We start from the raw sequence: 26,005 nt of genomic DNA, 5'->3' as shown, positions 1-26,005 counted from the left end.
TGAGGATCCGCCTGTGTCCTGCCTCCCAAGTGTTAGGATGCAGATTTCCCCCTTCCCAGGAGATCCCCTCCGGGCCAAGGGCTGGGAACTGGGGCGCGGGGGAGGAAGGGGGCTGGAAGTATCCCGGGCACAGAAGGCGACGTCGGGGGGTGAGGGGGTGGGGCAGGAGCCGCCACCTCCTGAAGGAGCTGGAGTTTCCGCGTGGCCCCTGGACGTGGGCCTGGCCGGGAGGCTGGGAGAGGCGTCCGCTCCCCCTCCCTGGCCTCGCTCTCCTCCCCTACGCTCCCTCCTCCGGGCGGGGTTCCCGGAACAGGCCGCCTAGGGCGGGGCGAGGAAGCGGTGGCCGTACGGGTCGCTGAGGCTGCCGCCGCACCTCAACCCCTCCTGCTTCTGTCCGTCTGTCCTTCTGTCCGTCCGCCGCCCCGCCATGGCTGCGCGGGTCCCCGCGCTCCGGATCCTACTGCTGCTGCTTCTGCTGCTCCCGCCGCCTCCAGGTGGTGAGCCTTGGGGGTGGGGGCAGTTTGTCCCGGGCAGGGACCGTTTGTCCCGGTGTATCTGGGAGGGGGGGCTGCCCCATTCCTGCGTCCCTAGAGTGCACCCAGGCAGCACCGGGATCCCCACAGTGTCCCCCACCCCCAGTAACCCCGAGGCAGTTAGCCAGACCCCCAGGACCTGACCTCAGCTCCCCTTCGTGTCTGAACGGACCCTAGGAAGTTGCCACCATTGTTGTGCCCTGGGTGAGGGTGGCAGTGGTGGGGTCTGTGTTCCCTCAGATGTTCGGAAGGATTGGGTCCCCAGGGGCTGGGGTGGGAGTCCCTGCCTGGTCTTAGCCTAGGGTGATGGCGGAAGGGAGGCCTGGCCCCCTCCATCAGAGGCCTTCCCTTCAGCTCTATGTTCTGGCTGGACTCCCCCACCCACTGTTCCCACGGCCCTTGTGTTCCTGGAGACGACTGAGGCTGGCCTCCCGGGTTGGAGGAAACACCACTGTGTGTGTTGATGGTACACTGATGATTCACAGACGGAGGAGGCCAGGCTGGGGGCCATTTCGGGGTAGGAATTGGAACAGACCCTGACCCAGCCGGCGGAAGCCCGAGTGATCCCTCTGGGGTGAGCGGTTTCCTCAAGGAAAAAGGCTTTATTTCCTGGGGGAGCTGAGATGAATCTGTGGACCCGGGCTGGGAAGTGAGAAGGTAGTTCCCTGGTCCCTGGTCCCTGGTCCAGTAAGTTCTGGCAAGTCTCAACCGGCCTGTCTGGGGCCCAGAAGAGCCTTTGTGTCCTGGGCTCTTGGCCCAAGCAAGTGGTGTGTGTATGTCTTTGTCCCCAGCTTAGAGGCCGAAAGGACCCTGCTGGAGGCGGGGGGGGGGGGGGGGTGTCACCTGAGTTTCCGGTAGCGTTGGCCAGGCTGACTTACCTACTACCATACAACCTACTGTTGGATGGACAGCTGGTTAGGGGAAGCCTGGGAGTGGTCAGGTCCTCTGCGCCTCCAGCTTTGCCCAGAGCAGGGTTCTGCCTGAACCTGCCAAGAACAGAGCACCCCTCTCCCGTTCCCCACCCCTTTCTAGTTATCTCTTCTCTAGGAGGTCACTTAGTGCCTCTGTCTTTGGGCCTCGCTCTGTATGTGATGCACTGACCAGGCTGGATCTCCAGACATGGCACACCGCCCTGGGGCTCTGGCCAGTCTGGGTCTCGAGAGTCCAGGTGCTGGGCTGGGATGTTTTCTAGGTGACATAGCCATACTTCAGGGTTTATCATTAGACCTGTCCCCAGGCTACCATAATCATCTGGGTCTTGCTGGACTGCGTGTTCTGTTCGGGGTCTGTCCAGGCATAGTCTGGGACCGCCCCCCTCCTGCTGGTGGGCACTAGAGCTCTGCTCATGTGGTCTAAGGGTGCATGGGAACATTTGGTTATAGCATCTTCCTGGAAGTTGGCAAGCCTGTGGTCTCCCAAAGCCTTGGGTCATTTCCCACACTGGTCAGTCAGGTCCTCTCAGCATGACCTGGAATACTGGAGCTCTGTCCTTACCCCAGCCTGTGGGAAGGTCCTTGGATCCCTACTCTGGCTGAGAGCCTTGTAATGGTTCTGGGGCTTGAAGTGGGGCCACTGCCTCGGAACCCTGGCCACCAGTTGCATAAACATTTTCTGGGCATCTGCGCTTCATGGACTTTTCTGGGCTAAGCGCTTCATGGACATATATGGTGGGTATGACCATGGCCCATGGCGAGCCTGGTGTGAGGGTGTGGTCTGTGCGCGCCAGGCCCCTGCAGTCCTGTGTCTAGCAGAGACTGAGGATGCTGTGACTGAGTGGTGAGGAGAGGAAGTTAGGGGCTGAGTGTGGATAGAGCTGGAAAGTTGGGGTGACCATCAAAGCCCTTGGCAGTCCAGCCCATGCTTTGTGGACCCTGGACTTGATTCTGAGGCAGTGGGGACCTGGGATGGTCCCTGAGCAGGAAGTGGCCCCACCGAACTCCCACTTAGGAAGGCCAGTCTTCCTGCAGAAGCCAAGTGGCTGGTGGGGGAGAGAGGGAGCCCGGTTAGCTGCCTCTGCTGTGGGACAGGGGAGAGGGCAAGGCAGATGGGGGCTGTGGCTAGAGGTGGCCAGTGACTGGGGTGGCTCAAAGGCCCCCCAGATGCTTGTGACTGCTAGCAGTGCTGGGGAAGGGGCTCCATTGTACGGGCCATGGCCGAGATCTGGCGTGACACCTGGCCCTGTGGCCTCCCGATGAACAAGGGTGCTTCTCCGCTCCAGCCCACAGTGAGGTGTGTGTGGCTTCCCGTGGACACAACTTCTTCCCAGAGTCCTGTCCTGATTTCTGCTGCGGCAACTGTTACAACCAATACTGCTGCTCCGACGAGCTGAAGAAATTTGTGGGGAACGAGGAAAGCTGCGCAGAGCCCAAGGCCAGGTGGGTGCACAGTGGTCGCAGGGTGGGAGGGCTGAGTCTGCACCCAGCAGGAGTGTGCATGAAGGAGAAGTTCGCTCTGCCCCTGGCCTCTCAGGCTCTGCAAGGTGGTAGAGCACTGGACCAGGGATGGGGGGTGAGGGTGTGGAGACCCTGTTCTGGGCTGAACCCCACCCCCCCCAGAGCTTACTCAGTTAGTCCCCTACCCTTCTCTCCCCAACCCTCGAGGGCCCCGGCTCACCCAGCTCCCTCAGTCTTGAGCTGAGCAGGTTTCCCAGGGCTGGTGGCCTCAGTTGGCCCTGTGGCTCGCCCCTGGGTATGCACCTGGACCAACAAGGTGCACCCCTTGGTGTGAGTCTACCCTATAGCAAAGCATGCACCTGGCTGGGGAAGTATGTGACTCGTGTAGGCATCATCTTGTGAGCCCTGGAGCTCAGGTCGCATCCTGCACCATGCCCGTGTCCTCTTAGTGTGGCCAGTGGATTTGCATTGCATCATGGGCTGGAAGCAAGGTCTCCCTTTGCCACATAGGGGTTTCTTTTGTGTTTGATCATAGGGATAGAGAGGGTGGAGGGGGTCCAGCTTCTCTGCTCGTGACAGGTTATCATCACTGGTCTGGACAAGACCAGCCCATGCCGTCCTATATATTTAATCTCACATACCCTTCCATTTCCCTCTCACCCCATAAGCAACCAGTCTGTATGTCATTTTCACTGTTTGTGATTGATTGATTGGTTGTTTGATTGATTGATTTTTAAGTTAAAGTTCTTTAAACTCTGTACCCAACCTAGGGCTCAAACTCACTACCCCAAGATCTAGAGTTGTGTGGTCTACTGATGGACCATCAGTTTTGGAAAAGTCTACATTGTTTTGTGGATGCAAGGAACACCCTTACTTTTTGCATTTGGCTCAGGGTTTATAAGACCCAGTCATACTGCATTGTGTGCATCTGGCCTATGTCCACCCCTGTGGTGTTATTCTCTGGGGTGTGAGTATTAAGCTTGCTGTCATAGATAATTGCTGTAAGCATCTTCCTCTTTTTTATGGAACCATGTGAGAATTTCTTGGAAGTGTACATGGGAGCAAATTGCCAGGAGAGTGAGATGTATATGTAGGACTTCTAAGGTGTTCTTGGGAATGGCAGCCCCAGGCTACATACCAGCCTACCTAGATTCCTGATGGATCAGAGTCCCCCCTTTCACAGGAAGTGAACACCTTTTGTTGTCCTTACATTTTTACATGAGTCTTTTAAAGAAAATCCATTCCAGTAATTTTTTTTTTTAAATACACGAGCATTTCATTTAAATTTAATGTAATTATTGGTGTTCTGGGATTTTATTTGCCATCTTATTTTGTGCTTTTTATTGCTCTCTTCTATTCTCTCTTTCTTTCTTCTTCCCTTACCATATTGTTTTGCTTTGTTCTTACTCCATTTTTTTCTTCTATTCTTTACTTCTTTTACCTTCTGTATTCCCTTATTCCTTTTTCTTGCCTTGTCGCACAGGCTGGGACTTCCAGTGCAATGTTGAATAGAAGTGGTGAGAGCAGATCTCCCTGTCTGGGTCTCAATTTTAAGGAGAAAATATACAGGATTAGGTATGATGCTAGCTATAGCTTTTTCATTGGTGGCCTCTATCAGATTGAGGAAGTTGCCTTCTATTTCTAGTTTGCTTGGACTTGAAGCGATCTTGAATTTTGTCAAATAGTTTCCCTGCATCTGTATTTTTTAAAATTAATTTAGTTATTTTTTTTAATTAATCTTTTTGATGGTACTGTAAGTAGTGTAGTTTAGAATTCTTGTTATTTATTGATATAAAGGCAATACATTTTTGTAAATTGACCTTGTATCCAGAGACTTTACTAAATTTATGTATTAATTTGAGTGATTTTAATAAAAACTTTTTAAGAATTTTCTACAGAAATGGTCACGTCATGTGTAATTAATGTTTTATTTCTTCCATTCTAATTCTTATACTTTTAATTAATTTTTCTTGCTTTATTGCACTGGCTAGGATATCTAGTGCAGTGTTGATTGGAAGTGATGATAGATAGCATTCTTGTCTCAGGGGAAGGCTTTTATCATTTCATGATTAAAAATAATTAAATAAAATCTTTTAAAAAGGGGGGGAGGCGCCTGGGTGGCTCAGTTGATTAAGCTGCTGCCTTCTGCTCAGGTTGTGATCCCAGAGTCCCAGGATTGAGTCCTGCATTGGGCTCCCAGCTCCATGGGGAGTCTGCTTCTCCCTCTGACCTTCTCCCCTCTCGTGCTCTCTCTCACTCTCTCTCTCTCTCAAATAAATAAATAAAATCTTTAAAAAAAATAATGTTTACTGTAGTTTTTTTTTAAGATACCTTTTATTAGACTAAGGAAAGATTTTATTTATTTATTTGACAGGCAGTGAGAGAGGGAACATAAGCAGAGGGAGTGGGAGAGGGAGAGGCAGGCTTCCTCCCGAGCAGGGAGCCTAATGTGGGGCCGGATCCCAGAACCCTGGGATATGACATGAGTCGAAGGCAGATGCTTCATGACTGAGCCACCCAGGAACCCAGTTTCTGCTAATCTGATAGTGATACTAAGAACTTTTTTTTTTTTTTTTAATAAATTCTTGGTGCCCTTTATAGATTTACTTATTTATTGTGAGAGAGAGAGAGACAGAGAGTGTGTGTGCATGAGTGGTGGGGAGGGGCAGGGAGAGGTAAAGAGAGAATTTTTTTTTAAAGACTTATTTATTTATTTATTTAACAGAGAGAGAGAGAGAGATCACAAGTAGGCAGAGGCAGGCAGAGAGAGAGAGATCACAAGTAGGCAGAGGCAGGCAGAGAGAGAGAGGGGGAAGCAGGCTTCCCGCCAAGCAGAGAGCCTGATGTGGGGCTCGATCCCAGGACCCTGAGATCATGACTTGAGCTGAAGGCAGAGGCTTGACCCACTGAACCACCCAGGCGCCCCAACGAGAGAATTTTTTAAAAAATATTTTATTTATTTATTTGACAGAGAGAGTGAGATCACAAGTAGGCAGAGAGGCAGACAGAGAGAAGGGGGAAGCAGGCTACCTGCTGAGCAGAGAACCAGACACGGGGCTTGATCCCAGGACCCTGAGATCATGACCCAAGCCGAAGACAGAGGCTTAACCCACTGAGCCACCCAGGTGCCCCTAAAGAGAGAATCTTAAGCAAACTCCCTGCTGAGTGCAGAGCCTGACTTGGGGCTTGATCTCAGGACCCCAAGGTCATGACCCGACCCGAAATCAAGAGTCGGGCACTTAACTGACTGAGCCACCCAGGTGCCTCTCCTTGGTGCCTTTTATTTTTTAGAATTTTTAAAAGATTTAATTAATTTATTTGACAGAGAGAGTGAGAGAGCACAAGCAAGGGGAGCAGCAGAAGGAGAGGGAGAAGCAGGCTCCCTGCTGACCAGGGAGCCCAATGTGGGACTGTGGGACTCCATCGCAGGACCCTGGGATTATGACCTGCGCTGAAGGCAGATACTTAACCATCTGAGCCCAGGCGCCCCACCTTGGTGCCTTTTAAAAGAAACATATTTCTGGGGCTCCTGGCTGGCTCAGTTGGAGGAGCATAGGACTCTTGATCTTGGGTTCGAGTTCAAACCCCATGTTGGGGATAGAAATTACTTAAATAAAATTTTAAATGGAACATATTTCTTTTGGGTAAATATCTAGGAGTCAGATTGCCGAGTCATTGGGTACACGTGTTCAGCTTTGGCAGATACGCCCAGTTTTCTTTTTTCTTTTAATTTTTTTTTTTTTTTTTTTTTGACAGAGATCAAAAGTAAGCAGAGAGGCAAGGCAGAGAGAGAGAGGGGGAAGCAGGCTCCCTGCTGAGCAGAGAGCCCAATGTGGGGCTCGATCCCAGGACCCTGAGATCATGACCTGAGCCGAAGGCAGAGGCTTAACCCACTGAGCCACCCAGGCACCCCTACCCCCAGTTTTCTAGCATTGTTGTAGTGTTTATGCTCTTACCAGCCATGTACGAGAGTTCCGGTTTGCTGTGCCTCCTCTGAAAACTTGGCATTGTAAATCAGTTTTTAAAAATTGAGGTATAATTACATGTAATAAAATGCACAAGTCTTAATGTTTCAGTTTGATCAGTTTTAATAAATGCATATTTCTCACCTGTAGTAACTCAGTCAAGATCTAGATCGTTTCTATTTCCTAGAAGGTTTTAATTTTAGTAATTTTGGTGAATGTGTGGTAAGACCTCATTGTGTTGTTTTCTTTTTAATTTCTTTTTTTTTAAAGAATTTTTTTTTTTAAGATTTTATTTATTTATTTGACAGACAGAGATCACAAGCAGGCAGAAAGGCAGGCAGAGAGAGAGAGGGAGAGGAGGAAGCAGGCTCCCCATGGAACAGAGAGCCTGATGCGGGGCTCGATCCCAGGACCCTGTGATCATGACCTGAGCGGAAGGCAATTGCTTAACCAACTGAGCCACCCAGGTGCCGCTGTGTTGTTTTCTTTTAAGATTTAAGTGTTTTGAAATTTATTGAGATTCATTTTATGACCCAGCATATACTATACCTTGGTAAATGTTTCATATGAACTTGAAAAATGGTATATTCTGTAGTTGTTGGGTGTATTGCTTTTAGAAGTGTCAGTTAGGTCAAGTTGGTTGATAATAGTGTTTAGATCTTTTCTGTCCTTGTGGGCTTTGTCTGCTTGTTTTATTGATTACTGAGAGACCACAGATATGTTCATTCTTCTTTTAGTTCTGTCAATATTTGCTTTGTGAATTCTGATGCTTTGTTATTCAGTGCATACATATTTAGGATTGGTTTGACTTTCTTTTTTCTTTTCTTTTCTTTTTTTTTTTTTTTAAGATTTTATTTATTTGACAGAGAGAGAGATCACAAGTAGGCAGAGAGGCAGGCAGAGAGAGAGGAGGAAGCAAGCTCCCCGCTGAGCAGAGAGCCCCATATGGAACTCTATCCCAGGATCCCAAGATCATGACCTGAGTCGAAGGCAGAAGCTTAACCTATTGAGCCACCCAGGCGCCCCTGGTTTGACTTTCTGATGAAGTGTTCATTTTATCATGTGTAATGTCCCTCTTTTTTTCTTGTAATACTATTGTAAACCTTAAAGACAGTTAAGTATTTTAATTGGTTTTGACAGTGAATATTTATTTACATTTATCCATATCTCTGTCTTCTCTGCTGCTGCTTCTTGCTTCCTACATCTTTAAGCCTCGGCTGAGATCGGGTTCCTTCTACATCTTATGCAGGTATGCTGGTGTCATATTTTCTGTTTTTGTTTCTCTGAAAATGTCTTTATTTCACCTGCATTCTTAAAGGATATTTTTCCTGGTTATAGATTTCTAGGTTGGCAGCTGTCAACTTCTCTCAGCACTTTAAAGCTTTCATTCCATTGTCTTTTCTTTTCTATTTACTTATTTTTTAGTAATCTCTACACCCAGTGTGGGGTTTGAATTTATGACCTTGAGTTGCTTTTCTGCCTGAGCCAGCCAGGCGTCTCATTCCATTCCATTGTCTTCTGATTTCTGTTGTTTCTTTGGAGAAACCAGTTAACAGATTAATTATTGCTCCTTTGCAAGCAACATGTTTTTTTTCTGACTACTTTTTTTTTTTTAATTTAAAAAATTTTAAAAATTTTAAAAATTTTTTAGGTTTTTTTTTTTTTTTTGGTTTGTTTATTTATTTGACAGACAAAGATACAAGTAGGCAGAGAGAGGCAGGCAGAGAGAGAGGGGGAAGCAGGCTCCCCGATGAGCAGAGATTCCGATGTGGGGCTCCATCTCAGGACCCTGAGATCATGACCTGAGCTGAAAGCAGAGGCTTAAACACTATGCCACCCAGGCACCCCCTGACTACCTTCTTTTTAAACTTTTTATTTTATTTTATTTTTTTTTTTAAGATTTTATTTATTTATTTGATAGAGAGAGAGATCACAAATAGGCAGAGAGACAGACAGAGAGAGAGATGAGGAGAAGCAGGCTCCCTGCTGAGCAGAGAGCCCCATGCGGGACTCGATCCCAGGCCCCTGGGATCATGACCTGAGCCGAAGGTAGAGGCTTAACCCACTGAGCCACCCAGGCGCCCCTAAACTTTTTATTTTTTAAAGATTTTATTTATTTATTTGTTTGAGAGAGAAAGAGAGAGAGCGTGTGCGCATGTGTGTGTGTGAGCCAGGGGAGGTTCTGAGAGAGAAAGAGAGAGAGTGAATCTCAAGCAGACTCCTCATAGAGTGGGGAGACTTTTGTGGGGCTCGATCCCACTACCCTGAGATCATGACCTAAACTGAAATCAGGAGTCAGATGCTCAACTGACTGAGCCACTGAGGTGTGCCTTTGAAGACTTTTAAAATTTTTCTTTGTATTTGGTTTTCAGCAGTTTTGCTGTGATGTTCCTGGGTATGGCTTTGTGGTGGTTGGGGTTCACAGTACTTTTTTTTTTTTTTTAAGATTTTATTCATTTATTTGACAGACAGAGATCACAAGCAGGCAGAGAGGCAGGCAGAGAGGAGGAAGCAGGGTCCCCGCTGAGCAGAGAGCCTGATGCGGGGCTCCATCCCAGGACCCTGGGATCATGACCTGAGCTGAAAGCAGAGGCTTTAACCCACTGAGCCACCAAGGTGCCCCCCCCTTTTAAAGACTTTTTTCTTTATTTATTTGACAGAGATTACAAGTAGGCAGAGAGGCAGGCAGAGAGAGAGGGGGGAAGTAGGTTCCCCGCTGAAGCAGGCTCCCCAGAGAGCCTGATGTGGGGCTCGATCCTAGGACGCTGAGATCATGACCCAAGCTGAAGGCAGAGGCTCAACCCACTGAGCCACACAGGCGCCCCCACACTACTTCTTGAATTGTTACTTTTTTCTTCAGTTTTGAAAAATTGGCAGCCGTTATCTCTTTAAAGATTGCTTCTGCTCTATTTTCTTACTCTTTTCCTTTTAGGACCCTAATTACAAATATGTAAGACCTCTTGTAAACCTCTTATATTTCATATCTTGCCCACCATCTTCTGTCTTTACATTTACTGTCTTTTTGTGTCTCTGAGCTTCAGTCTATGTGTATTAGACCTATTCTCCAGTTTATGAATTGTATCTTCAGCCGTGTCTAATAAATTATGAATTTGTAGTATTGCTTTTTAGTTCTAGAATTTTTGTTTCTTCTTTTATATTTCATGTTCTCCTGAAGTGCTCAATTTTTTCTTTGATCTCCTTGAACTGTGTATGTGGTGGTGTTTAATATCAGTGGCTTTGCTATTTGAGGCCCCGTGGGTACTTCTGTGGTCAGTTACCTGTGGTCACTTGTGTTGTATTCATGCTGTCTTGTGTCCTCATGTTTCTGAAACTTTTTGATAGTGTGCCTGATGTCACATTTACAAAATTGATTGTAGAAATTTGGAGCCCAGGACTTCTTCCAGGGAGAATTTGTGTTGCTTTTGCCAAGGTCACAGTACTCTTAAGACCGTCTGGGACCCCCTGGGTGGCTCAGTCGGTTAGGCCTCTGCCTTCAGCTCAGGTCATGATCCCAAAGTCCTGGGATGGAGCAGGCTCCTTGCTCAGGGGGGATCCTACTTATCCCTCTGCCTGCCACTCCCCTCGCTAGTGCTCTCTCTCTGTCTCTCTCTCTGGCAAATACATAAAATCTTAAAAAAAAAAAAACCATGTTGGGGCGCCTGGGTGGCTCAGTGGGTTAAGCGGCTGCTTTCAGCTCAGGTCTTGATCTCAGGGTCCTGGGATTGAGTCCCGCGTCGGGTTCTCTGCTCAGCAGGGAGCCTGCTTCCCTCTCTCTCTCTCTGCCTGCCTCTCTGCCTCCTTGTGATCTCTGCCTGTCAAATAAGTAAATAAATAAAATCTTTAAAAAAAAAAAACAAAAAACCATGTTGGCCTAAATGCAGACAGAGACAGAGGATTAGAAACTGAGCTGTCTGCTCACTTCCTCCCTTCTTCTCGGGGTGTCAGGGCACAGCTTTTGAGGTCTCATCCCAAGTGAGTGGGAATCACTGGGGCCTGCCCACCTGGTGGACTCTGGGTCTAATCTCTATTACCTGAGACCTTCAGAGAACAGGGCCTCAGGTGCCAGCCTTATTTCCATGGATCTTTCTAGCCTCTCACACACTAGCTTGGTTTCCTTTGCTCTGTTATTGCTCACCAAAGCCTACACAATGATTTTTTTTTTTTTTTTTTTTTTTTTACTTTTATTTAAGAATTCTCTGTACCCAACGTGGGGTTTGAACCCATGACCCTGAGATCAAGAGTTGCATGCTTTTCCAAACTGAGCCATCCAGATGCCCCTGCACACTGGTTATTTATTTATTTATTTTTAAAGATGTTATTTGTTTATTTGACAGAGAGAGAGAGACAGTGAGAGAGGGAACAAAAGCAAGGGGAGTGGAAGAGGGAGAAGCAGGCTTCCCGCAGAGCAGGGAGCCTGATGTGGATCTCCATCTCAGGAACCTGGGATCATGACCTGAGCCAAAGGCAGATGCTTAATGACTGAGCCACCCAGCCGTCCTGCACATTGGTTTTTAAAAAAATGTTTTCTCCTCAGCTTTACTTTTCCTTCAAGTTTAGGATATAATTGTTCCTAATGCTTTTTAATTTATTTTGTTTTACATTTAATTTTGGAAATTTTCAATATATACAAAAGCAGAGAGAATAATATAATAACTGTACATATCCATCATCTGCTTCCATAGTCACCAACACTTTGACACTGTTATTCCCCCCATTTTTTTCTGATCATTTTAAAACAAAATAAAAATTAAAACATCATAAATATTTCTCCCAGGGACTTCCTGGATGGCTCAGAGGGTTGAGCGTCCAACTCTGGATTTTGGCTCAGGTCATGATCTGGGTCCAGGGATCCAGCCCTGAGTTGGGCTCTGCACTTAGTGGGGAGGCTGCTTGAGATTTTCCCTCCCCATGCTCCTTCCCCTGCACGCTTGCACTCTCTCTCAAATAAATAAATAAATAAATAAGTCTTTAAAAAAATGTCTCCTTAAATGTTAGTTGTTTTTTTTTTTTAAGATTTTATTCATTTATTTGACAGACAGAGATCACAAGTAGGCAGAGAGGCAGGCATAGAGAGAGGAGGAAGCAGAGTCCCCGCTGAGCAGAGAGCCTGATGTGGGGCTCGATCCCAGGACCCTGGGATCATGACCGGAACCAAAAGCAGAGGCCCACTGAGCCACCCAGGTGCCGCTTACAAGTTCTTTATAAATAAATATAACCATGATTATATTTGGCATAATTAACAGTAACTCATTAATAATTTTCAATGCCAGTCTGTCTTTAGCTGCCGCCACTTGTTCCAAAGTGCCTTCTCATGGGTGGCTTGTTCCAATCAGAATCCAAAGAAGGTTATTATTGTTATTCTTCTTAAATTGAAGTATAGTTGAATACAGTATTTTGTTAGTTTCAGGTATATATCATAGTGATTCAGTATTTTCAAATGTTACAAAGTGATCCCCACGATCAGTGTAGTTACCATCTGTCACCATACAAAGTTACTGCAATATTATTGCCTGTTCGCTGTTACGTACATTACATCCCTGTGGCCTATTTATTTTATGACCACAGATTTGTACCTCTTAATCCCCTTCGCCTCTTTCACCCGCCCAGCCCCCAGCTGGCCCTCCCTCTGTAACCACATCTTTGTTTCCTGTATTGATGAGTCTCTCTGTTTTGGTTTGTTGTTTGCTAAATTCCACACAGAAAGGAAATCATGCGGTATTTCTTTCTCTGTCTCATTTCAGTTTGCATCATACCCTTTGGCTCCATCCATGTTGTGGAAAATGGCAAGATTTCTTTCTTTTTTTTGTGGCTGAGTAATATTCTGTTGTGTGTGTATGTCTCCCATCTTCATTTTCCACTAATCTACCAATCAACACCTAGATTGCTTCCATTTCCTAACTATTATAAACAATTCTGCAATGAACATAGGGGTGTACATATCTTTTCAAATTGGTGTTTTCGTTTTCTTCAGATAAATACCCAGAAGTGGAATTGGTTATGTACGGATTTTGTAGTATTTCTGTTTGTAACCAGTTAGGGGGAACCTCCATGCTGTTTCCCCACAGTGGCTGCACCAGTTCGAATTCCTATTAACAGCGCACCCGGGCTCCCCTTTTTCCACATGCTCCACAGTACGTGTTGTTCTTTGTCTTTTTGATACTAGCCAATGAAGTTATAACTTTTTTTTTTCATTTTTCAAAAGTTTCTTTATTTTAAAGTGAGAGAGGAGAGGGCGGTGGGAAGGGGCAGAGGGAAAGGGGGGAGAGTCTCAAGCAGACTCTGCAGCGATCATGGAGCCTCTGTGGGGCTTGAACCCACGACCCTGAGATCACGAACTGAGCCAAAACCAAGAGTCAGATGCTCAACAGCTGTGCCAACCAGGCATCCCTGAAGTTATTATTTTCTTTTCTTTTTTTTTTTTGGAAGAGGGAAACAATTTTTTTTAAAGATTTTATTCATCTGTTTCTTGGAGAGAGAGTCTACAAGCAGGGGAAGCAGCAGGCAGGTGGAGAGGGAGAAGCAGACTCCCCGCTGAGCATGGAGCCCAATGAGGGCTCCATCCCAGGACCCCAGGATCATGATCTGAGCCAAAGCCAACGCTCAGTTGCTCAATCGACTGAGCCATCCACCTGCCCCTGAAGTTATTACTTTTTTTTTTAAATAAAATATTTTATTTATTTGATAGGGAGAGATCACAAGCAGGCAGAGAGGCAGGCAGAGAGAGAGGGAAGAAGCAGGCTCCCTGTTGAGCAGAGAGCCCGATGCAGGGCTCGATCGCAGGACCCTGGGATCATGACCTGAGCCGAAGGCAGAGGCTTTAACCCACTGAGCCACCCAGGCGCCCCCTGAAGTTATTACTTTTAAAGTCTTTGTTGTACCTGTAGTTCTTTCCTCTTTTTTATTATGCATTTTTTTCTTTTTTTTTCTTCTCTCCTTGATGAGTCTTGCCAGAAGGCCTGCCAACTTTGGATTTTTAAATCTTTTTTTTTTTTTTTTTTTTTGGTGGTTGTTGTTCTTTCTTATTTTTATTTTTATTTTATTTATTTATTTTTAAAGATTTTATTTGTTTGTTAGAGAGAGAGACAGAGCGCAAGCACAGGCAGACAGAATGGCAGGCTAAAGGCAGAGGGAGAAGCAGGCTCCCTGCCGAGCAAGGAGCCTGATGTGGAACTCAATCCCAGGACGCTGGGATCATGACCTGAGCCGAAGGCAGTGGCTTAACCCACTGAGCCACCCAGGCGTCCCATGTTTTTTTATTTTTGTGCTTTATTTTATTAAATTCCTTTATTATCCCTTTATTAATCTCTTCCTTATTTGGGGGATTGACTCTATTAGTTTTCCCTCACCTTCTTGAGTTTAATATTTTACTTTTAAAGATAAATAAATTTCTGGGGCAGCTGGGAGGCTCAGTCGGTTGAACATCTGACTCTTGATTTCAGTTTGGCTCATGGTCTCAGGGCCGTGAGATCGAGCCCCGCATCAAACTCTGTGCTCTGGGAGGAGTCAGCTTGAGATTCTTTCCCTCTCCCTCTGCCTTTCCTCCTGCCTATACACTTTCTTTCTCTCTGTGTGATAAATCAATCTTAAAAAAAAAAAAAAAAAAAAAGATAATTTCCCTCTAATAACTGCATTAGCTGTGTTTTTTACCTGTTTTATTTTAACCTGTTGTATTTTTGTTATCCAATTTTACTAATTTCTCTCTCTCTCTCTCTAAGATTTTATTTATTTATTTGTGAGAGAGAGCGAGAGAGAATGAGAGGGGAGTGGGTCAGAGGGAGAATCAGACTCCCTGCTGAGCAGGGAGCCCAGTGCACAGGCTCTATCCTGGGACTCTGGATCACGACCCGAGCTGAAGGCAGTCACCTAACCAACTGAGCCACCCAAGTGCCCAGTTTTATTAATTTTTAAATTTATTTTTCTTTTACTTGGCACAATTTTATTTATTTTTTTCTTCCAAATTTGTATTTAAATTTTGGTTAGTTGACATATAGCATAATACTGGTTTCATGAGTAGAATTTAGTGATTCATTACTTACAAACAGCACCCAGGGCTCATCATAAAAAGTGCCCTCCTTGGGGTGCCTGGGTGGCTCAATCATTAAACATCTGCCTTTGACTCAGGTCATAATCCTAGGATTCTGGGATCAAGCCCCATATCGGGCTCCCTACTCAGCGCAAAACCTGCTTTTCCCTCTCCCACTCCCCCTGCTTGTGTTTCCTCTCTCGCTATCTCTCTGCCAAGTAAATAAATAAATAAATTTTTTTTTTTGGTTAAAGATTTTATTTATTTATTTGACAGACAGAGATCACAAGTAGGCAGAGAGGCAGGCAGAGAGAGAGAGAGAGAGAGAGAAGCAGGCTTCCTGCGGAGCAGGGAGCCCGATGCAGGGCTCGATCCCAGGACCCTGAGATCATGACCCGAGCCGAAGGCAGCAGCCCAAACCACTGAGCCACCCAGGCGCCCCAATAAATAAATTTTTTTTAAAAAGTGCCCTCCTTAATGCCCATCACCCATCTAGCCCATCCCCCACCCATCTTCCTCCATTAACCCTCAGTTTGTTCTCTGTAGTTAAGAGTCTCTTATGGTGGGCGCCTGGGTGGCTCAGTGGGTTAAGCCGCTGCCTTCGGCTCAGGTCATGATCTCAGGGTCCTGGGATTGAGTCCCACATCGGGCTCTCTGCTCAGCAGGGAGCCTGCTTCCTCCTCTCTCTGCCTGCCTCTCTGCCTACTTGTAATTTCTCTGTCAAATAAATAAATAAAATCTTAAAAAAAAAAAAAAAGAGTCTCTTATGGTTTACTTCCCCCTCTCTCCTTTTCTCTTGCTTTTTCTTTCTTACACATTCTTCTGTTTTGTTTCCTAAAATCCACATATGAGTGAAATCATGTGATATTTGTCTTTCTCTGACTGACTTATTTCACTTAGCATAATACATTAGCTCCATCCACATCATTGCAAATGGTTAAGATTTCATTCTTTTTGATGGCTGAGTAATATTCTGTTGTTTAGATATGCTACATCTTTTTTTTCTTTTTTTTTTTTTTAAGATTTTATTTATTTATTTGATAGAGAGAGATCACAAGTAGACAGTAGACACAAGTAGACCGAGAGATAGGCAGAGAAAGAGGGGGAAGCAGTCTCCCTGCTGAGCAGAGAGCCTGATGCAGGGCTCCATCCCAGGACCCTGAGATCATGACCTGAGCCCAAAGCAGACGCTTAACCCCCTGAGCTACCCAGGTGCCCCTACATCTTTTTTTCTTAAGATTTTATTCTTAAGATTTTATTTTTTTATATTTTTGTTTGAGAATGAGGGAGAGAGTGTGTGTGTGCCCACATGCACAAGTGCGGGGGAGGGGCAAAGAGAGAGAAGCTGGCTCCCTGCTGAGCAGGAAGCCCTACTCAGGGTTCCATCCCAGGACCCTGAGATCATGACCTGAGCTAAAAGCAGACACTTAACCCAACGGCACACCCCTGGTGCCCCGATATACCACATTGTTTTTATCCATTCATCAGTCAGTGGACACTTGGGCTCTTTCCACAATTTAGCTATTGTTGATAATGCTGCTGTAAACATCAGGGTGCATGTGCCCCTTTGAATCTGTATTTTTGTATTACATATATCTTAATTTACTTTATAATTTCTTATTAAGGCACATTATTTTTGCTGCCTTTTTTTTTTTTTTTTTTTTGGTAGCGTGTTAGTTTCTCAAGGTGTGAGTTATGTTCAGTATTTCTTTTTTCATTTCGTCACACAGTAGTCTTCCTTTGCTGATTTCTAACTTCATGGCACTGTGGTTGGAGAAGATAGCTTTGTGTGGTGCCCATCTTTTCAGATCGATGGAGCCTCTTTTTGTAGCCTTGTATGTAGTGTCTACTGGAGAATGTTCTGGGTACACCTGAGAGGAGTGTGTGGCCTTATAGTCTGAGATCCTCCGGAGGCCTTGAGGAGTCTTCTGTGGCCCGTACAGGATTGGTTCTTGTGCATTTTGTGTGTGTGCTGAGGTAGTGTTTGTTTCTGGTGTGCTGGGTAGGGCTAGGGTGTGTCAATCATGAAGCTTTCTCTTTTCAGTGTGTTTGCCGGTACAGAGCCCCTGGAGCAGCTGGGCTCGGCACTGAGGTTCCGTTCCAGCTTGGACAGCGACCCCATGTCAGGGTAAGTAAAACCTGCAGGCAGGGTCCGTCTTCCTGGTGGAGGTGACAAGGGTCTCAGTGGGCTAGAGTGAGGGCTGTGGGTACTGGGATGCCACAGAGGCATTGTAGTGGGGCCCCAGAGTAGCTGACCAACAGGTTCCCTGATCCTTAGGTTGGAAAGTCGAGTCCTCATCATTGTGGACTGGGGATGGGGGGCTGTGGTTGACAGTTGAAAGGCCAAGTGTAGGGGGTCTGTATTGACCTAGGTGATGGGGTGGGCACTGGTGACTGATGGGGAACGAGTGGTGGTGTGGAGGTGATGGAGTTGATGGTGGTGATGGTGATGGTATGATGGTGACAGTGATGGTGTGATGGTGACAGTGACAGGGAGATGGTGATAGTGACAGGGTGATGGTGGTAACGGTGACAGTGATGGTGTAATGGTGACAGTGACAGGGCAATGGTGACAGTGGTGGGGTGATGGTGGTGACAGTGATGGGGCGATGGTGACAGTGATGCGGTGATGGTGATAGTGACAGGGGAGATGGCAGTGACAGGGATGGGGCAATGGTGGTGACAGGGATGGTGTGACCGTGGTGATGGGGATGGGATGATGGTCGTGATGGGTGACGGTGATGATGGTGGCAGGGTGACGGTGGTGACCACGACAGGGCGATGGTGGGTCAGGTGGTAAAGACGCTGGGATACTGATACGCCTGGTCCCTGTGTCAGGGCCTGTGAGCCATGGTTGCTGTGTCAGGGCCCTTCTGTCGGGCCAAGGAACAAGACTGTCTCCCAAACCTCAGTTCCCTTGGCCAGGTTCCTGCTCTGTCTTGTTGCCACCGACGGGTGTTGTGACGTACCCTTCACGTGGGCGGAGCCAGCGTGCAGCCATGTGTATATTTTCCTGGTGGGGTCTGTTCCACGTGCTGCCTGCCTTGGCCCTGGTGGGTCTAGAAGCCCCCCTCAGGAGATCTGCACAGGCTTAGGGCTCCAGGCCCACATGGGGGTCCAGGTATGCACCTGCCCTTTCTGCCCTGCGGGGCTGGGTGGGTGCGGGCTCTCACTGGCCACAGTGGAATCAGGACAGGGCTCCCGGGACGGGGGAGGGAAGAGGTACAGCCTGTGGGCCCTCCTCAGAGCCCAAGGCCCAGCCTTGGCCCTCAGGTCTGTGGGCGGGTCCTTCGCCCTTGGCTGATGGGAGAATGACACCCTGATGAGCCCCTCCCTCCGCATGTAGGGGGCGCCCTTCCTTGGCTGAGTCCCCGAACTGTGGGCCCCACAGGACCTTCTGCTGTCCAGCCAGCGTGGGCCTGGGGCAGCCCGGGAGTGGGCCTTGTCCTGAGGACAGTGGAGTGTTCTGGGCAGTGCTGGTCTGAGCGGTGTTTAGGAAGGAGACCATTCTGGCTGCTCCAGGGAGGATGAGGCTGGGAGGGGGTGGCGGCCATGGCTTCCCAGTCCCAGGTGTTGGGAGCTGGAGGGAGACTGGGCTTGGTGCAGGGAGGTGAGTGCCTGGCCTCTGCCCTGGTGATGGGGACCGGAGGTCCAGGCCTGTGAAAGGAATTGGGACCAGGAGGGGGGCCAGGGTGAGGGGCTCAGGTTGGATGGCAGGAGTGTGCCGAGGACTGAATCTGAGGGTCAGCAGCATTTGAAGAAGGGCCTCGGGAGATGCTGAGAGGGAGGGTTCAGAGAAGCAGAAGGAAAGAGGAAGATGCGTGGGCTGTGGGCTGTTGAGGAATGTGGACTCCCTACCACAGAGGCCGTGGCACCCTTGGCAGGAGTCGTTCAGTGCAGCAGACTGAAGAGTGAGCCGGAAACGTGTAGGGTAAAGTGAGTGTGGAGGCTTCAGGGAGCCACTGGGCTGTGAACTCCAGACCGGAGTTGGAGGAGGAGTCAGGGTGAGGAAGGGCTTCTTGGGTGCTGGTAGAGACTTGAGCTCAGAGAGGGGACAGAGGGGACATTGCAGAACCAGGTCCCCGAGGGGCACGGGAGGAGAGGCTGCCGGGGCTGGTGGCTGCAGCGAGGTGACTGGGTGTGAGCACAGGAGCACCTGTTCCTGCCCGAGGTGTGCGCACAGAACGGGGGCTGGTGGGAGATGTGCGCGTGCCTGTGTGTGCGGGGGGTGCCTGCTGCCTCCCGCCCGGCTGTCCTGCCCACTGGGGAGCGTGGGTGACGGCAGTCGTGCTACCCCATCTCTCCCTCCCTGCCTTCTGGCCAGTGCCCCTGTGTCTCGCTCAGCACCTGCCTTACACAGGTTTAGGGCTTGGGAAGCAGCCAGAAGGGCAGGCTCACCAATGACACATCTGTGTGCTGCCCTGTTGGCCAAGGGCACTGTTTCTCTGCTGGAGTGTTGGCTCTGTGGTGGGGTTCATCCCCTGCTGCCCAGGCCATGGCTGGAGCTTCAGGAAAGCTTCAGTGGGGGCAGAAAACCCCCCACATCTCCCTCTGTGGGTAACTCCTTGGGTTCTGCAAGAATGAGGCCCCAGGTCAGAGCATAGGGACCCAGAGGAGGTCTCCTCTGCCTGTCACAGCCTCCATGGGTGGTGTCTTCCCTCCACGTGGGCCCTCGGCTCCCTAGATGTGGCCGTGTTGCCTATGGGCCGGAGGTTGGCCCAGGTCTTCTGTAGCCTGCTCCTCAACTTGGGCGGGTGAGCCCCATCCTACCCTGTTGAATGGTCAGTGTCTGTGTCCACTCTTGGCTTGTATGCTCCCCATGTGCATACAGGGTCCTCGGTCCCTGTCATGGTTCTTTTGGACCCTAATATCATTGTCCTTTCTGGTTCCTTGCTACTTCTGGGATCGATGTGTGTTTCAGCATCTGAGTGGTAGAATGCATGGCTGCAGGCCCCACTTAGGTGGCTGCTGGCCCTGACTGCCGTGAGTGACGGTATGGGAGAAAGGCATGCAGGTCCCTTAGGTGCGGTGGGGCTGTGGTACACCTGTCCCAGCTCTCCCAGCATCCTTTGTGCTGCTGTCACACCCACGGGGGCATGGCCGGTCCACCGCCTTGCCAGCATGATGCTGAAAATGCTGTTGTCCCCGCTCCAGAGAGGGTCTTCTTCAGTCCCTACAAGAGGAGTCTTCAGCCTTCTAGAACCACGCCCTTTAGCCCTATACACTCTCTGCTTGCGCTGATTCTGCTTTTTGAACTTGGCCTTTGGACTGTCTGATCTGGGAGGTAGCACCAATGTTGGGAAACCCATTCCTTCCTCTCAGAGGCATGGTTCCACTAGAACTGTGGCCTTGGGTACCATAGGCCCCTACCACACTCTGGAACCACCCCTCAAATATTACCCATCCTCAGAGCATCATGCCTGGCCTCCCTACTAGGTGCTGCCCATGAGGTCTCTGTGTGAATTTTTCATCCATCAAATCCCTATTGAACACACATAGTGTGCTCGGTGCTGGAGATAGAGCGATGGCCCAAAGCAGGTTCAGTCTGTGCCTCTGTGAATCCACAGGCTGGAGGCAAGATGCACGTTAATCAATGCTCACAGAGTATATGTTTGTAAACTGAGGGAGACAGGGATTTAGTTCCGTCAGAGCATTTATCAAGGAGCCTGAACTTATCTGGATTTTCAGGGAAGATGTCCCCAAGGAAGTGGTATTTTGAGCTGAGTTCTGAAGTGTGAACAGGAATTAATTACATGGAGGGCAGACCAGGCAGGAGGAACTATATATGCAAAGGTCCTGAGGTCAGATTATAGCATGGTGCTTTGAAAAACTGGAAGGAAGGTGATGTGGCCAGAGCACAGAGAACAAGGTGAGGTGGGAGTTCCAGACCACACAAGTTTTATTTTTTTATTTTTAATTTTATTTTTTTAAAGATCTTATTTATCCATTTGACAGACAGAGATCACAGTAGGCAGAGGGACAGGCAGAAAGAGAGGGAGAAGCAGGCTCCCCACTGAGCAGAGAGCATATATATGTGGGGCTCGATCCCAGGACCCTGAGACCATGACCCGAGCCAAAGGCAGAGGCTTTAACCCACTGAGCCACCCAGGCGCCCCCACAAGTTTTATTTTAATAGACTTTGTTAACTAAAGATATTTTTTAAAATTTGATTTTATTTTTAAAAATTCATTTAGTTAACATATATTACTGGTTTCAGAGATAGAGGTCAGGGGCGCCTGAGTGGCTCAATGGGTTGATCTCAGGATCCTGGGATCGAGGCCCGCATCGGGCTCTCTGCTCAGCGGGGAGCCTGCTTCCCTCTCTCTCTCTCTCTGCCTGCCTCTCTGTGTACTTGTGATCTCTCTCTGTCAAATAAATAAATAAAATCTTAAAAAAAAAAAAGAGATAGAGGTCAGTGATTTATCAGTTTTATATAATATTTATTAACTAAAGATTAAAATTTGTCTTATTTTAAGTTTTACTGTCTGGTGAGACAAATCATAGATTTTTTTCTTTTATTTTCAACTATCATATATATGTATGTGTGTATATATATGCATATATATATGTATATATATATATATATATATATGCACCCACACACAGAAAATTACACATAGATACATAAAGGGGTTGGTTTTTTTTAGGACTTAAAACAATTTTTAAGTAATCTCTACACCCAATGTGGGGCTTGAACTCACAACCCTGAGATCAAGAGTTGCATGCTCCACCGACTGAGCCAGACACGTGCCCCAGATACAGTTTAACAAGTAAATTATAAATCAAATTCCTGGAGATCTCAAGAGCTACGGGAGCCATAGAAGGCTTTTGAGCAGGGTGACATGATCAGACCAGGCAGAATGGCCAAAGGCACTTGAAGAGGCTTCTGTGTCGTCCTGGCGAGGCAGGCTAATGGCTTGGAGCACGCGCTGGTGGGAGAGGGGAAGCTCCAGGGGTCCCCAGGGCTGCTGGTGGACCTAGATCGCTGAAGGTGCCCATCAAGGAGGACAGCTGCAACAGGGCTGGCTGGCTGAGCAGGAGTGTGGCTCGGTCCCCCACACCTCGGATCCAGGGCAGCATCAGGGCAGGAAGGTGGACAGCCATGGTGTGAGGCCAGACCAGGTCAGGGCAGACAAGGCAGGGACAGGAGCCACTTTGGGAGGACCGCTGGACAGCCCTGGCTTCCCTCCCTGCTCCGGGCCTCCCTGGCACCGCTGGGCTTTGCTGTGTCTTTAAGGGCTCTGCGCTGGCGTCAGAGATAGGGGAGGGCCAAGACTTGCTTTCCTTTCCTCGAAAGGGGAGGAGTTTGGAACTGAGTGGCCCAGGATGGAAATAGGGAAAGTCCAGGGCTGCAGGAAGCCCGGGAGTGAAGGCGGAGGCTAACTAACATGGGGTGAGCTTGGGCGCCATAGTGTGTGTGTGTGTGTGTGTGTGTCCGTGTCCCCATTCCTTGGGGGCAGCAGCGGGTCTGGGAGGTGCTTGAGTCCCGGGCAGGTGACGCGCAGTGATCAGTGGTTTCTGGTTTGTGAATGCGTTTGTGTATTTTGGAATCCTCAGTGTGAAAAGTCTGTCACTAGCCTGTCCCTGGGCTGTGTGGGGCCCTGCTGAGATGGTGCTGCCCCTCTGAACTGTGAGGGGAAGCCCCTCCACCCAGGGCTGGGGTGGGGTGGAGTGGGGTACACCCCCCCTTCCCCCTGGGCCTGCCGTGAGGAGGCTCCACGCCCAACGTGGGTGGGGCTTGAACTCACAACCCAGATCTAGAGTGTTCTGCTCTACCAGTTGAGCCAGTCAGGTGCCCCTCCTTCCACGTTTGAATATTCTAGGTGCTGTCATCAAACATGTGCCTTTTCTTAGGGTTTGGTCCCTGGCAATAGAAGAGGAGAGCAAGGGACTCCATCTGCCCTTGAAAGTCAATGTTGGTGAACTCCCTGTCCAGGGCCTGACCTTTCTTTTTCTTTTTTTTTTTAAGATTTTTTTTTTTAACTATTTACTTAGGAGTGAGAGTGAGAGTATGAGCAGGGAAAGGGGCAGAGGGAGATGCAGGCTCCCCAGGCTGAGCAAGGAGCCTCATGCGGGGCTCCATCCCGGAACCCTGGGACCATGACCCGAACCAAGAGTAGAAGCTTAACCCACTGAGCCACCCAAGCATGCTTGGGTCTGCCTTTTCTTTTCTTTTTTTAAAGATTTTATTTATTTATCAGAGAGGGAGATGGGGAGAGAGCAAGCACAGGCAGACAGAATGGCAGGCAGAGGCAGAGGGAGAAGCAGGCTCCCCGCCGAGCAAGGAGCCCGATGCGGGACTCGATTCCAGGACGCCGGGATCATGACCCGAGCCGAAGGCAGCCGCTCAACCAACTGAGCCACCCAGGCGTCCCGGGTCTGCCTTTTCTTAAAGCCCCTCTACTCTGCTATGGTCCTCGCTGAGGGGCTGGCATCAGGCAGGCCTGGCTCTGCTTACCCACTTGGCCTCCTGGTCAGAGCGTGGGAGCCCAGGATGTATGCGAACTTCTGGTACGGTGCTGGGTACCCAGTGGGTTCCCTGTCACTCCAGGGGGCCTGTAGCCCCTCTCTGGGGCCAGTGTTCCCTGTGTGCCTCTCCTCACTCTTCTGGGCACACTGGCCTCTGCTCTCCTGGGATTTCTCCCCCGCCTCTGTCCCTTGTGCTTCCATTCTTCCTCAGCGTCTGCCCCCTGCACTAAATTGTGGGCTCCCAGGGGCCGTGAGCTAGTTGATGTCGCCCCCAGGGACTGGCTTAAGCCATGTGCCCGAGGACCTGCTGCTGAGTGGTTGGGGTGAACAAGATGGGTGTGTGATCGGGAGACCCTCGAAGAGGTGGGACACAAGAGGGGTAGATGCTGGGTGAGGTGCTTTATACAGACTCACGAAACAACCCCCTTTTACACTGGGGAAATAGTGGGAAGGAGGTTCAAGTTGCCCCACCTGGAAGTTGCCCTGTGTGGCCGAGTCTCCTCTGGCAAGAAGGGTGCCCCTGGGAATGGTGGGGTGTGGACGGCTAGGGCCGGGCTGGGGCAAGAGGCGCCCTGGGTCACGGCTGGCTCTTTGGCAGGTTTGGGGCAACCGTAGCCATCGGCCTGACCATCTTCGTGCTCACTGTTGTCACCGTCATCATCTGCTTCACCTGTTCCTGCTGCTCTCTCTATAAGATGTGCCGCCGGCCACCGCGTCGTAAGCACGCCCACCCCCTCCCTAGACCCCCCCCACCCCGGGACCCTGGGTGCGCAGGTGCAGAGCCCAGGGGCAGGGGGGTGTTGCTGACCAGGGCTCTGGCTTGGCTAAGCTGGAGTGAGGGGGGCTTGGTCCTGACTGAGATTCTCTTTGCAGCGGTGGTCACCACCACCACGGCCACGACGGTGGTGCACACCCCTTACCCTCAGCCTCCAAGTGTGCCCCCCAGCTACCCAGGACCGACGTACCAGGGCTACCACCCCATGCCCCCACAGCCAGGGATGCCAGCAGCACCTTACCCAACACAGTACCCCCCGCCTTACCCTGCCCAGCCTATGGGCCCCCCAGCATACCACGAGACACTGGCTGGTGAGTACCACTGCCAACGCCAACCCTGCCTGGCCCCCCACATCTCCTGCCACTGTCCCCTCGTGCTGCAGTCCTCCAGGTGCACAACCAACCGGTATCCTCTTCTGTTTTCAGGAGGTGCGGCCATGCCCTACCCTGCCAGCCAGCCTCCTTACAACCCGGCCTACATGGACCCACCGAAGACAGTTCCCTGAACATGTCCCTGCTTCTCTGGCTGCCCCTTGGGTGTGTGTGTGTGTGTGTGTGTGTGTGTGTGTGAGAGAGAGAGAGAGAGAGAGAGAAGATGGGTATGGAGGCATGGTCTTTTTCTCCCCATGCGTGGTGTTTGTGTCCCATTTGTACACGAAGCTTCTTGTGATGCCAACATGGTGGGGAGCAGTCCTTGCCAGAGTTGCTGGGACCCTACTTCATTCTCTTCCTCACTTGAAATTGTGCTCTTTCGAAATCTCAAAATTCAAAGACTGGGAGTTCTTTCCCGTACCGTCCCAGGGAGACCAGGCCGGCGGGGCTTGCCATGCCAGGACAGTGAGGCTTTTTGTGGGCAACGTGCCCATGTGTTCTGGTTTTGGTGGAGTGACAAGCCATTGTTCAAGGCCATGGCCTGTCCCCAGGGTGTGGGGTACTCTTCGAGGAACCAGAGCCATCATGGCGTGGGGGTGAGGCTTGGGGCCCGGCTAAGCAGACATCCCACAGTGCCAGAGCCTGCGCCATGCCCAGCAGAGGGTGGACAGCCTCCTGAGACCGAAACACTTGAGGCAGAGGCTCGGCCACCCGAACACAGTCTGCTTGGACTGTCCCACATCCTCCCTGGGACCAGCTGGAGGGCCACGTCCACCCACGGCTCTGGCTGCCCTGGCTGGCCACCCCTACCACAGGGCGGCAGGGCAGCCTCTGTCCACCTGCACACTCAGGTGTCCTCCCTGCAGTGTTTTTGTTTTCCTTTTAGCCAAACATTTTGCCTGTTTCCTGTTTCAAAATGTATGTGATCGTTTTTTGTGAGGCTGGACCTCCTGGGTCCTGGAAGGAAATTGGCCCACAGTGGAGAGGAACCGTCAGGCCTCTGATAGGCCCTGCTTCTCCTGACACCAGCTTCACAGAATAGCCAGAGCCTGTACCCCAGTCCACAGTGTGTCCTGGCACCTAGGGCACCTGGGCCAAGGGGCCATCTGGACCAAAGGTGGAAGGGGGCCCTAGGTGGCTGCTCTGGCCCAGACATGAATACCTCGGTGTTCCCTGTCCCTCTGTTAATATCTCACCAGATCTGTCTTAGCTTTGTACCTGTTGATGTATTTCTGAGAGTTTAGGGTCTGCACCTTTGTTTATAATAAATGCAAACATTTGGGGCTGCTGCCTTCTTTTTTCAGAGCCTGGGTGCTGGGAGTGGGCATTAGGCCATTTCCCGTCTTCATGCAACTCTTGGATTTCCATGTCTTTCCTAGACTCAGACGTCTGACCATCTTGCTAGGGAGGGTGAAGGACGGACTGTGCCATCCTCTGTGTCCCCCTCCCCAGGTCCCTGAGTGTGGGCAGAGGTAC

General features: G+C 49.5%; 1 protein-coding gene across 4 annotated transcripts; it reads left to right on the top strand.

Moving 5' to 3' along the window:
* The first annotated feature begins 294 nt into the window (after positions 1-294).
* Positions 295-25,812, top strand: SHISA5 (shisa family member 5). 4 transcript variants are annotated; one of them, XM_059160817.1, is made up of 6 exons: positions 295-497; positions 2,752-2,908; positions 16,959-17,042; positions 23,982-24,100; positions 24,257-24,469; positions 24,584-25,812. In XM_059160817.1, the coding sequence occupies exons 1-6, from the start codon at positions 428-430 to the stop codon at positions 24,661-24,663; spliced, it is 723 nt and encodes a 240-aa protein (XP_059016800.1). In that variant the 5' UTR covers positions 295-427; the 3' UTR covers positions 24,664-25,812. The 4 variants fall into 4 exon arrangements, with proteins under 4 accessions (XP_059016800.1, XP_059016802.1, XP_059016804.1 ...); XM_059160819.1 differs by having other exon boundaries at positions 296-494; XM_059160821.1 differs by lacking the exon at positions 295-497 and adding an exon at positions 8,103-8,140 and having other exon boundaries at positions 2,813-2,908.
* Positions 25,813-26,005: the final 193 nt, after the last annotated feature.

Source organism: Mustela lutreola, chromosome 2, assembly GCF_030435805.1.
Source record: "Mustela lutreola isolate mMusLut2 chromosome 2, mMusLut2.pri, whole genome shotgun sequence".
NCBI lineage: Eukaryota > Metazoa > Chordata > Mammalia > Carnivora > Mustelidae > Mustela > Mustela lutreola.
Note: the sequence above shows the minus strand (reverse complement) of the source record. Positions and strands in the feature narration are given on the sequence as shown.